General features: G+C 36.0%; 1 protein-coding gene across 1 annotated transcript; it reads left to right on the top strand.

Moving 5' to 3' along the window:
- Window positions 1–8,445: 8,445 nt before the first annotated feature.
- On the top strand, window positions 8,446–12,980 carry aqp4 (aquaporin 4). Its single transcript, XM_032564873.1, has 5 exons — window positions 8,446–8,631; window positions 9,001–9,418; window positions 9,494–9,658; window positions 10,307–10,387; window positions 12,113–12,980. The coding sequence occupies exons 1-5, from the start codon at window positions 8,570–8,572 to the stop codon at window positions 12,365–12,367; spliced, it is 981 nt and encodes a 326-aa protein (XP_032420764.1). The 5' UTR covers window positions 8,446–8,569; the 3' UTR covers window positions 12,368–12,980.
- Window positions 12,981–13,716: the final 736 nt, after the last annotated feature.

Raw genomic sequence — 13,716 nt, 5'->3', positions numbered from 1 at the left:
GGTCAGTTGCTAATGGATCTGAAACAGCTGTTTCACTAACAAACTTTTGTTTAGAAATATGCCAGCTTTTCTCAGCAAAAAAGACAAGAAAAACAAGAACAAGGAAAGAATAATAAAAAAAAACATTAATTTTCTGAAAATATTAATTAGTAATATGAGAAAATGTTGACCAATTTCTTCAAATAAGGATTGGGATCCCAATCCAAGAGTCAGCAAAAAGCTCGGACGGGTTACACATAATCTAAAACTCTAACATGAAATACTTGTTGACAGAATGGCTCTCGGGCTGGTAGGCCATATATACAAAACTGCCACTGCTTTTTCTGAAGTTTCTAAAGTTTATAAATGTTCTTGAACTACTGGTTTCAATTTCAGTTGGAATTTCTTAGCAGCTGGACTGAGTTGTCCTTTTGGCTTAAACAAAGGCAGCTCTGCTTCCTTCGAAAACAGGAAGACAGTCCAGTTGCCCTCTGTTCAGGCAATATAAGAATAGTAATCGAGTTATATTTGAGATAATGCAGACACTTACTGTGATAACGATGAGATACTCACAGTATTCATGTCAGTGGAGGCCACAGAAGGTGGGGGTGACAATATAGCTTTAGTTGGGGGAAAATAAAGATGGCTGCTCTCACTATAATTGTAATGTTATGCATTATACAGTTAACAATAATATAACATTTTTGTGATTTAAAAATGTATTATGTTTATGTGATCATGGAACTGCATGTACAGTAGTTGTATTCAGAAGTATATTAACAAAAAAAGACTGACACTAGTTTCAGCTCTGATTTTCAGCCCCTTCAATGATGCCTTTGGCTCAAGTTAGCCCATGTAGAAAATTGAGTATGCTCTCTGGGTGATTGAATAGGAGTAATGAAGCTTACAAGGAATGTGCCCTCTCCCCACAGCAGCAAACAGTGGGATCTTTTCAAGTTGTTTTTGTCTGACAGCACCATAATCTCAAGGTCCCACAAGTGCCTCTGAGATACAGAAAGGGAAAACATAGAGACAAAGAGTCAAGGAAAATAAAATAACTTAATTTTCTGTGTGCTGACTTACAGATAAAGACAACCTCAGTACCTAATAATACATATTTTAAATTTGTGTGAAAATGATAATAGCCAAGGTGAAACAGTGACTGGTGACTAGATGTTGCACTTTATGTGAAGCTGTAGTGATGCTGTGTTTATCACACTTAAAATATCTTATACTAAAGGCTCGAGTAACTGAGGGAAGAGAAGTGAAGTCTCCATCTGAAGAGATGAAATTCAAGTATAATGCCTGAGCTTGGTACACAAGAATTTGTTCCTGTACATGTGAACTCAGACTGATAAAAGTCACAATGGCTGAAACTAAAGGTTTAAATTATAATTGGACTTCACAAGCACAGATATCAAGGCAACTGGCCTGTAATCATTTAACCCCATGATGGTGCATACTTGGGGATGAAGGTGGAATGTCTGAAGCAACAGGGAGCCTCACACAGTTCCAAAGACCTGTGTGAAGATGCCGACCAGTTAGTCAACACAGTCTCTCAGGCATGAGGGTAGGACATGAAGTTAGGTTATCCTGGCAACCTTGTGATGCTGAAAAAGCCTATTTACACCTTCCTCAAATATCTGAAGTTCAGGCAGAGGAGGATGATTGGTGTATGGGGAGCTTTTGTCTCAGAGTTCAGAGTAGGTGAAAGCGGCTCCTTTCATACCGGAAGAGAGAAAACAACTCACTCGATCAGGCACATGGTTATGGACTTTGGGAAAATTTGAAGGACAGTATCCCTAGAGAATCATAATTACAAACCCTTGCCCTAACTAAATCTATTATGACTTCATTAAACATGCTTGATTTTAACGCTTGCCTGAATGTCTGTTTGCTGAATGTTAGGAGAGAACTCATAGATTATGACACAAATACGATCTTTTGCCATTTGGATCCCTGCTGAAAACAAACCAAACAACATATTAATTTTAGCTACACTCTGATTTAGCCACCATGTCTGACATTTGGCAGCTATTTGTTTCTCTCGGTGCATAAAGGGTCAAATGAGCTTTCAGGCACACCATCCCCATTGGCCTCATTTCTCTCCAATAAAGACGAAGCCTTTCAAGCGTCCCATCTTTCAGGATATGGCTGCTAATTTGGCTTCTTGTCAGAACTGTAGCTTACATAACTTTGCACTTCCCTCTGGTAAGCAGGAGAGTTTTGCTTTTGTAGAAACAAAAACAAAAGTTACCGTACTTAAAAAACTGATCAAATTATTCTGCATGAAACACGATTTCTATGACAGATACTTTTTATTTGATACATCCGTGGAGTTGCAAAGTAATATGTCAGCTTGTTGGTTTAGCGATTTTATTGATGAAAGTCTGTAAGCGGATGTTGATTCATGGCATTGCCCACTGATTTCATTGATTTGTATGTTAGGATCTAATGTACTTTACTCATATCTGTGTGAGTCTGCAGGTGTCAGTGTGTGAGTGTGATGTCTACACATCAAAATGACAAAGATGTTCACCGAAAGTGTGTACACCTGCGACTGCAGCAACAAATATGATTAGACATAGATTTTTCCATTAGGGCTACATCCATGTAGTTTATATTGGGTTATAAAACAACCAAGGAACACCACAGAGTTCCAAATCATGACAGCAATCATAAACATGCATTTGTTACCAAGTCGGTAATAGTCTAAAGTGGGAGGCAATAAAATCCCTCACATGAATGTACACAAGATATCATATCTGAGGTTATAAACAATAAGCTTAAAATAGATAACAGTGTTTTTCTTTGGTTCCCAGTTGTAATTCTTAAATCAAAATTTAAAAAAATGTGATGGCACCATTAAAAACAACAAACCTAGACCAAAGTGGTTTGCACTGAAGGCAGATATATATAGTAATATTATAATATAACAAAATAATTGCAATACAGAATAATAACGCATAAATAACCTAAATCATTAAAAAAGAAAATAAAACAGACTAAAATCACAATACGGTGCATTTGAAGTAAAATGCAAGGAAAACTGATGGGTACTGAGCTGTGATTGCCCACTCTACAGAGTGTGTGTATTATGAGGCAAGCTATTGAACAGGTTTAGGGCAACCATTTACAAAGATAGTAGGCTACAAGTTTATTTTTAACTTGTGGCTTCCTAGAGAAACTGACATGTCAACTAAAGACATGCCATGGTTGTTAAGAAGATCAATTATATATGACACTGTACGGACACAATTAATGTTTTTAGCTTATAAAATAAAATATAAATATAAATAGGCTACACACAGACCACTTAAAGACCATTGATAACATGGATAACTTTTTTCTGAGATTATAACACAGGGAAAAGGATTATCTTTGACAATTGTTCTTATGTAGTAGAAAGCATGATTTCATGGCTGCACTTATTATATTAGCTTATCTATTTGAAAGGAGTAAAAATATTAAATCCCAAATTGCTGCTAACAGAACGACAGTTAAGAAGAGATCCAGAGGAACAAGACTATCAGAAAAACTATCTAGAGGAGAGGACTTAATAAAAGAGACAAAAACTGGTTTATTTTTATTGGGACTGAAAAATGTACTTTTAACTGGACTTTGATTTCACTGAAACAGATTTAGCGTGGTTCTAGTAAATTAAACCGCACCAGTTCAAGCTGCTGAAGTAGAGCCAGTGGAAAGGGGGCAAGAGACACATAGTCATGCATACTCAGGCAATTTAGAGACAACCAGTTAAACTAATATTCTTGTTTTTGGAGAGCACACAAAGAGTATGGAAGTCAAATAGTCTAATTAGAACCACACATTTGTAAGACATTAGATCAATAATACTCAATTTTTATCCTGTGAAATTATGTATGTGATTTTTTGTTTTTTTACTTTAAATTCATCTGCAAACGTTCCCCTGTAAGACTTTGCGTGCCAAAAATTTACCTGCGAATGTGGCGATCCTGGGGTGACCTAAGCCAAATCAATCAGCAGTAGAGCTTTTAGCCAATCAAATTATGTCACTTTGATCACCAGGTCAGGGACCTAACTGTGGCCCAGCCCAGCGCACTGGTGTAATTTGAATTGCTATAAGCTGCTTGATTTGGTTTCAGATAATTGCTTTGACTTGGATTATCAGGATAGGTCCTCCATACATCAAACAGTCAGCACATTTGCAGGCAAATATTTGAAGGTGAATTTTTGTGGGTGAAATTTTTGCTGGCAATTTTAAAGCAAAAAACTATCACACACACACACACACACACACACGCACCCCCACGCCCACACACCCACACACCCCCACACAGACACACAATTGCATTAATTGTTATGAATTCAACAATTCTTTCATATTGCTTTAAATAAAAACAATAATTTACATTTAGAAAGGAATGACCTGAACCAAACAATGCTAAGCTTAGCATTGTTTGTCCCTACATGTTGTAGAAACAGTATCATGATCTACCATGTTGGAGACGGATGAAAGGTCTAAAGCTGTCAACAGTTAAAAGGAGATTTGTAAAACTATTTAAAAACTATTTAAAACCATTTAAAATGGATGTTTCATTGCTGCAGAAAGATTTAAAACCTGATTGGAATTAGTGACCATATATCCCTGAAGGTGATTAAAAATGATATTGACCTGTATTATAAAAGGTGGATATTATGTATTTTCCAGGGACATAGTGCCATTTTATAGTACAATCAAGTAACTGTTACCTTTGGTTATAAAGACATAGTATATATCAAAAATATCTTAAATGAAATTTGACTTCAAATTTGATGCCTTGAAATTGGGCTATTCTTTCCAATACTCCCCCTTCAGGAAATTATAACAATGCTCCTCCATGGTGCCATTTACAACCATTCTTAGGATTGTCTTTTTAATAAGAAACTGGATAAAGGGATGTTTAGAAGACCTGATTATCAAAGATAACATACTACAAAGATGACACAATCTAACATTATACAATGTTATATCTTGGTTTAATGATACTGACCACGTGATGTTGCACATCCGAAACTGTGAGCAGTAGTTTTAAATTTACATTAAACTGTTTTATTTGAAAAAAAAAAAAGCAAAATCTATAGCCATGTCTCTTGTAAAAGAGAGCGGATACTGCATCAACAACAATAAAGTGATCCAGCTGCAATTTAGACACAAAAATCTTAAGAATTTAGGCACAATTTTAATTAGTACAAGAGGAGCTCCTCTGATGTGTGTGATGCCTGGAGGAACTATTCCAGTAGAAACCAGGAATATCTCATGATACTGAAACGCAGTTAAACGATTTATGTAAGTCATCAATAATTAAATGGATATGCTGTGCAGATTTACATTTTGATGCATAATGAGCAAGCCTAGTGGCCATATTTACTTTTGTAAATAAAATTGTATGCATGCATAAATTTGGTGAATTTTGGCTTTGATTTATTTAAGCATTTCAAATAATAAATCTCCCAAGATTTAAATCAGTTTGATGGTCTTGTTTACGAAAGGACAAGCTAAAAACGCTCAGGGAATAAATCCAGACTAAAAAATGGTTTCTTGCTTGAAACATTAACACAGAAATGATTTGTACTCCTTAGTTTATGTAAAACTATATGCTCCTCTCCTTAGCTATTAAATTTCCTTTCTACATGAAAGTAAGTCAATAGATTTCAGGATTTTCAGTCACAGATACTACTGTGGTGACTATTCAACCCAATTTAAAAAATAAAATAAAATCTGTGTGCCTTTATAGAAATAGATTAAGTGATATAAAGCCAGTGACATAAAGTTCCCAATTAAGCTTGGAGTGGCAATAATGCTTTAAGGGAGTAAAAATATTTAAAATTATTTTAACCAATAAACTGCAATTAGCTGCATTAGCTTAGGTTTTATTACATAAAGCTTTTAATAGAAAAATCTAATCTAAAAGTAATTTTCTTTCATCATTCAACTAAGAATTAAAATTATTTACACATTATAAATGGGTTGCAAGGCCACTGTAAAGTTGAAATAATGAACTGTTTTAACAGGTAGTGTTCAGAAAGTCATCATTTAGCATTGAGGAATCCATTCAGTATACCACTACTAAAATAACTTCCAGGTGAGTTAATAGCACTGTGTGTGAACTGTGATGAGATCACTGATAGTTTTTCAAATAGAACATTCATCAACAAAATTTAGACAACCTTTCAGGATCAAGCTCCAAACAGTTATAAATATTTGATCCATCCATCCATCCATCCATCCATTTTCTGTTCACCCTTTGTCCCTAATGGGGTCGGGAGGGTTGCTGGTGCCTATCTCCAGCTACGTTCCAGGCGAGAGGCGGGGTACACCCTGGACAGGTCGCCAGTCTGTCGCAGGGCAACACAGAGACATACAGGACAAACAACCACACACACACTCACACCTAGGGAGAATTTAGATAGACCAATTAACCTGACAGTCATGTTTTTGGACTGTGGGAGGAAGCCGGAGAACCCGGAGAGAACCCACGCATGCACAGCGAGAACATGCAAACTCCATGCAGAAAGACCCCGGCCGGGAATTGAACCCAGGACCTTCTTGCTGCAAGGCAACAGTGCTACCAACTGCGCCACTGTGTATAAATATTTGATTTATATTTGCAAAATTAAAAAAAATATTTAATTTCATTTCAAAAGTTTGAAGTTCTTGTCATGAAATTACACAGACAGTACCAGAGTGACCAGAATTGTTGCTGGCTGTGTCAGGTTAATCTTCCACATCTTCTCAATGTTAACTTCAGTTTCCTCTAAAATTTAGCGGAAACTGAAGTTCTACATAGAGCTTGTGTGAGGCAATTCTTAGGCAAATATTAACATATTACATACAGTATATTGACACATTAAAACCCAAATCCCTGTCCTTCCAGAGTAAGGTCACTAATATGTTAAGGAAATGTTTGACCACAAAGAAATATCCTAGTGTGTCTGTTTGTTGAGTGCTTGCACTGCTGGTCATTGTTTAACATCACTGACATTTCAATTAATTTACTTATCTTTAAATGCAATTGAAACCTGGATATGAATGAACATATCTAGATAAGATTTTGTACTTTAAATATTTTTTCTTGTGGTAATTATTTGTATGTATTTATACTGTATGTTGCTAATGGTCTTGGTGAATTAAGACATTAATGTTTTACTGATTCTTAATAATCAGTAACAGATATTCTGTCATGGGCCATTTCTGAGTCCACCTTTGTAGCACAGACAGATTTGAGAGAAAAAAAGTTGCCATTGTTTAATTTTATGTTGTGTTGTTGAACATCTTGGTTTTGTCATCTTTCTCTCTAAAGAGCTATCATATTAATGAGTTAGAAAAACATTGAGGAAAGGTTTGGGACTTCTGTCCTTGAAACATTTGTCTCTTCCTTCCCTTTTGACCTGCAATAGAGTAATGTTTTATTCTACAGGCTTGTCATGCATCAATAAAATCTCCCATTCAAACCTTCTTTACACCACCAGACTGTTAAAAAGGTTTTTGTTGAGGTTAATCCCTGAAGCCTATATGTGTTCCACAACAACTAAAACTTGTCTTGTTTTACTGTTGAGGTGGCTTTTGACAAAGAAACTTTTTTTTATCCTTTTCCCATATTGATTAAGAAGACAAACTAAAGAAATGTGAAGTGCATCTCTTCATGTGGTAAAAGAAGAACAGAAGGAAATGTATATCTTTGTTTCTAAAAGGGGTCTCTCTTTCAAGAGTTTTGATAGAAAAATGTACCAATTTAAAGGTAAAATTATGACATTTTTTATACATAGCAACTTTACCTTGCAATGTAACTGGATTTTTGGGGGTACAGTTCACTTAGTCTCAACCTTTTTTTGAGGATCATCTATCTTGTTTCAAAGCTAGATGATCCTTGTAACACAAGTTATTACTATTAACCTTTGATTTTATTTGTTGCCAAGAGGCAGCACAACATCCATTTAACAAAACAAAATATAAAGTGACAAACATCAAGAAGGTGTTGTTATACATGCTATGTCACATTCCATAGATGGCTGTGTCTTCCTGGTTTTCTAAGATGTTATTGTAAATGCTCTATTTTCAGAAATTTGTTTTAAAAATCCACACTAGTCTAAATTAGATATTCAAATTAGATAATTTTTTTGATTTTCTTTGCCCGAGGTTTGTTTATATTTTCCTCTTGCATAGTGACATTCTGAAATTGCTTTTGGAGAAACAAAATGTCTTTTAAGTTTTTAGATCTGCACAGTTTAAGTAAAATTCTCATTTCTGCCATCATGCAAAGCTCCTGTTATTGCGTTCAAGCTGACTGCCTAACTGTGCTGACACCCTTAGATGAAAAGCATCCCCTTTAACTCCACCCCCCTCAGGAGCAGGCTGTTTAATTCCTCTGAGGGGATGATTTGGTATCCGCCCAATAAAGCTGCTGGTTGCTGTCCCAGGGCACGATGTGTCGTTCCTAGCTGCACTTCTGCACTCAAACAACCTGCTGGCCTTCTGGAAACCCTGTATGCCACAAGCATTAGGACTTCAAAAGTACAGATGTAATCAAGGAATTGGTGTCTCTCGTAATTTGACAAATCACCAGGACATATGAATGAAATCACATCACAGACAACAGGGACAGAAAGAGACAGAACACATCATTGCATCTGGTAAGTTGTAGCCTTCATTGACTGCTAAATTAAATTATATTTGTTGGAAGTAATATGTATTTATCTTTAAATTTCATTTTAAGATTTTTCTTCATGTACACTAACATGGCAATTTTTAATTTTGTTTAGCAATTAGAATCTATAGTTTGATATATTAATTACATTTTAATGTGTTATTATACTAGTCTCTCTACACAAAGCTTAAAGAGAGACATTCTGTAACAGAAAGTGGGTGTCTTAAATTTCTGGTGGAGTTATGTTTTGCCTAGAGGCAGCTGTTCTGATAGGGCTCAGTAGATTCCCAGCCACATGCAGCCATCAGGAATATACAAGTAGGATAATCATTTTTGTCATTGTTGTTTTCGCCAGGAGGTTTCTGTCCTGCTCTAACCGTCAGAGCATAATGGTGGCTTTTAAAGGGATCTGGACCAAAAGCTTCTGGAGGGCTGTGTCAGGAGAATACCTGGCAAGCGTTGTCTTTGTGCTCCTTAGCCTGGGTTCCACTATCAACTGGCATGCAGGGGAGGAGAATCCCCCCCCAAATGACTTGGTGCTAATCTCCCTTTGCTTTGGCCTCAGCATTGCCACCATGGTTCAATGTTTTGGCCACATCAGTGGCGGCCACATAAACCCAGCTGTCACTGCAGCAATGGTTGTATCTAGAAAACTGAGCCTGGCAAAAGGTGTGTTCTATGTGGTGGCTCAGTGCCTGGGAGCCATGACCGGAGCTGGGATTCTCTATGCAGTCACACCTGCAGATGTTCGAGGATATCTCGGTGTGACAATGGTAACAACTAAAGCACCTCTATTGTTCAATGTGTTTTGTTACTCATCATTTTAAACAGAATATTGTGTTTTCAAGGTGAGCTCCAAGATCTCATTAGGACACGCGCTTCTGGTGGAGCTTCTCATCACATTTGAGCTGGTCTTCACTATCTTCGCCACTTGTGATCCCAAACGCACAGACCTAAGTGGTTCAGCAAGCCTAGCCATTGGATTTGCAGTAGCTATAGGACACTTATTTGCAGTAAGTAACTTTCTCTATAGCCCTGCGACAGACTGGCGACCTGTCCAGGGTGTACCCCGCCTCTCGCCCGGAACGTAGCTGGAGATAGGCAAAGGGTGAACAGAAAATGGATGGATGGATGGAACTTTCTCTATAGTTTAGCTCAACACAAAAATCACAGTAGTGATACAATAAAACAGCATCAGACAGGTGTAATAAGGTACAGATGAACAGTTTCTGGAACTTTCCACAATCTAGTTTTAATACCAAACAAACTGTTTTAAAGGTACAAATGGATACACATGTCAATAATTAGGGCAAGAATTGACTCAGAAGAAAGGCTGACTGTTCCTTAGTTGAACGAAAACAGGTGTTCTCAGGGTGTAATTTGTCAGCCTGTGTTAGTGTACTCTGAAACTCACATCCATGTGTGTAGATCTTTACTGGAGGCAGCCATTGCATGGCAACCAATCTCCAGAGGCTTCCTGAACCCAGCAGAGCAAATGAATGTGCAGTGAAAAAGATGCTACTCGTAACACAGCTTTGCTTGTTTAGCAAATGTTGAGTTCACAGATCTATAAGCTATCATTTTGGTTCAGTATGAGTTTGCATTTAATTTTATAATATTTAATTCTTTAGATAAAATCAATGATTATATGTGTCTTTTAGATTCCTTACACAGGGGCAAGCATGAATCCAGCTCGTTCCTTTGGGCCGGCAATGGTCACACTTAACTTTGAGAACCACTGGGTAAGAGGCAACTGTTGAATAAAATGATGTAAGATTTTTGTAAGCAAATATATCCATTGTAACATTTGTCAAATTATGCTCAACAAGCTCTCTCCACACTCACCTCCTAACAGAGGGTTGGAAAAACAAAATAATGAAAAACAGCAGGGGGCAGTAAACATGCATGAAGAGATTTTCAAGATGTCTACATAAACAAAAATGTTGATGCAATTTTCTATTTACAATATAAGAAAGCTTAAGAGTTTTCTTCATCTGGTGCCAGTTGAAAATCAATCCATGAGTCTTTGCTTAGAGAAATCATAAAATATAAGCAACAATTTTTATCTGTGAAAACATTACATAAATGAATGATGAAGGAAAAAATTAGGAAAAAAAGTAAATTTCTATTAAGTTGGGTGGGTCAAATATGGAAGCTCTATGTAGCAGGTCCAAATATGAATGGCATAACATTTAAAAGAGTGTAAGATGTAGTTAAAACCCATGGTAGAGTTGAATTTTAGCTTAAATAAACATGAAAATAAAAAGTATATCAATAGTTGTATTTTTGTTTTTCTTTTTTGTTTTGGAAGCTCTCTGAATGTTCAAAGTATATGACTTGCAAAACCAAACTGCTAACATATTATGCACTTTTTAAACACTCTCATTGCTCTTTAATTCATTCTCTCACAGACAACAAAAGCACAAAATAATCTAACGAATGACAAAAAAAAGTTACGGAAGAAAATTGGTACAAAGCGATTTTTGTTCGCTTAGTTTTTCTTTTGTTTTTTTAACCCAGAGTAATTAATTCATATTAGGCTTTATATGTTGGTTTCACAGTGAAGATCAGAAGGTTCTGTCAAAATAGCTCTGTTGTTTAGTCACTGAAATGGTTCAGTTGAAGAAGTAGAAGTAGCACAACCAAGGGGGGTTGTAGGTCAATAGGTCACGGCTTCTTGCTCCCCATTAGTTTGGTCGACTAATATGCTTAATATTAATATTTATTTCTATTAGTATGACTTTTTTGTCCTTCATCGTTCTCCCTATTTTTTATCTCTAAAACTCATTCACTTCTGGTCCTGAGCTCAGTCCATCCATGGTCACATATTTAGAGAGTTACCATATTTGTATGCAGGTACATTAAAATTAGAACCAACAGATTATTAGGTAGATAAAAAAATAAAAGGAAGATTTTTGTTAAATATTTTTTTTAATAAAACGTAAAATACCAAGTTCTGTTAACATCAGCACCCATAAATACATTTATTTTATTGATTTAGATAGATTGATTGATTCTATTGGTGGGCCCCACTTTAGCACCCATTAAAGGGGAAGGCCCTCTTGTTTATTAGATGTTCTCCTTGTGACTTAAAAATGTTATTTCCCTCAACCTTAACTAAGCAATTTGTTCAGAACTGTTTGGTTTATTTTGAATCAGAGCAAGAAAACAAACATTAGATGTAAAGATGTTTAATATTGCGCCAATATCATACTATAGAATTCAGCCTCCAAGTTTATTCTTTTTAAAAACTATGGCATCCTTATATAATTTTTCCTTCGTAATCACATAATCACTCGAGTGCTATAAAATCTTTCCTGCACCATATGTTACAGTGTAACTTAAATCATATGAAATAGAACTGATTATGTTCGGCACATGCAAGATAGTGCAGACAATAAATATTTAAACAGTCACTCATTAACCAGCTTGCTTACAAGGGTGTTTCCTCTCACTTATTATTGAAGGTGTACTGGCTGGGTCCCATTCTAGGAGGAATCTTGGCTGCAGCTTTGTATGAATACCTTTACTGCCCCGACCCTGAAGTGAAGAAGAGGCTGAAGCAAGTCTTTAAAAAAGATTCAACCGGGAAGTACAAAGTGGTGGAAAGTGAGGAGACCATCATAAAACCAGGCTCCGTCCATAACATCAATCTGACAGAGAAAGTGGAAAAGAAAGATTCTTCCCAGGAGTCGTCCGGAGAAGTACTGTCTTCTGTATGACTATCACGTGCACTAGAAATGGAGACAAATTTGTAAAGAAGAATGGCAATCAAACTTTGCGGTATCAATCTCAAGCATGTCGCCCTGCAGAATTTAATTCTGTCAGACTCACAAGGCTGTATCACCTTCACTGTCATAAAGTTAATGCATTACAGCTAAATCCTCCAAATATCTGCAGTCGATTCAATACTCCTCCCCAGAAACCTTCTGAATTATTGTTTCTGCACACAATGCACCCTGCTAAAATGACAGCCAGCAATGCATTGTGGTAGGAAAATATGTGTCCAGGGGGTCAGCCAATTATGTGGGGTCGTCCCATGTATTGGAGGAGTGAGGAAGAATAAGCAGCCTTGTTATTTTTGGATTAGTGTCACATTTGTTCTGCTTTCTGAATGTATAATAAAAGGCAGGATTGTCCTTGTGATCATTAAGCACATTACGGATGAGATGCAATGTAAGACAGCTCTGACAAGCTACATGGGCAGAGCTGTATTACAGAGCTCTCCATTTTCAGTGCATTAGTCAGGGAAACAGCTTGTTATGCTTTCTGCAAGTTCATCTCCACTTCACTGTCTGCTACTGTACGACTGTTTTCTGATTTCTTTCTTTCTCATTCAAAAAGAAAACTGTGAATAACAGTAAACAACATTCAACAGATAGTTTGCAATATTTTCTTGCATGCACTTTTTAAAGAAAAGCAATGTGTCCACTCCTCTTTTCCTAGACATGCAAATAAGAAATATAAATCTTATAATGGAAGGAACTTGTAGATAACTTCTTATTATTGTTATTGCTCGTACTGGCCCATGATAAATTGTTGCTCTTGGTGGTAACTCATGTCACTCATTATGAAATCTGCCACTGCACACATAAGTTGTTATATCACCTACATGTTTAATTTATAAAGGTGTGTTTGGTTGATTGCTTTTTTTCTCAGTTGTTTTGCAATTTGAAAATGTAAGATGTTATTAAGTTTTAATAAAAAATTAATTCTGGAATTATCAAGGATTCTTTTATAATAATTTTTTTCCCTTTATTGGACCATTCAATACATGTAGGAGAGATATACTTAACACAAAATGTAAAGAAATTTGCATTTGGTTAGTTTCTTTGTTCAAACGACGCTTTTGATAAATATAACTCATAACATTAGAAATTATGTTAATTTCCACAGATGAATAATAGCCATTTGGCTATTTCTGGCAATTTAATATTTATAAATATTAATTTATGTGCATTTTTCCTGTCAAATAAATTGATAAATTAACATTTTCTACAGCAAAGAATTATTAAGCACAAACTTCTCCACTTTTTGAACAAGTGTTTTTGCACAAAAGTATCGCTATATA

The sequence above is a fragment of the Xiphophorus hellerii genome, chromosome 6, assembly GCF_003331165.1.
Source record: "Xiphophorus hellerii strain 12219 chromosome 6, Xiphophorus_hellerii-4.1, whole genome shotgun sequence".
Lineage (NCBI taxonomy): Eukaryota > Metazoa > Chordata > Actinopteri > Cyprinodontiformes > Poeciliidae > Xiphophorus > Xiphophorus hellerii.
The sequence above is the reverse complement of the archived record's forward strand: the minus strand, read 5'-3'. Positions and strand labels throughout refer to the sequence as shown.

Bases quoted from the DNA above. Each gene is read 5' to 3' on its own strand.
- aqp4 (XM_032564873.1), top strand. From the start codon at position 8,570: ATGAATGAAATCACATCACAGACAACAGGGACAGAAAGAGACAGAACA. The intron at 8,632-9,000 runs GTAAGTTGTAGC...TGTTTTCGCCAG, and splicing joins AGAACACATCATTGCATCTG to GAGGTTTCTGTCCTGCTCTA. The intron at 10,388-12,112 runs GTAAGAGGCAAC...TTATTATTGAAG, and splicing joins TTAACTTTGAGAACCACTGG to GTGTACTGGCTGGGTCCCAT.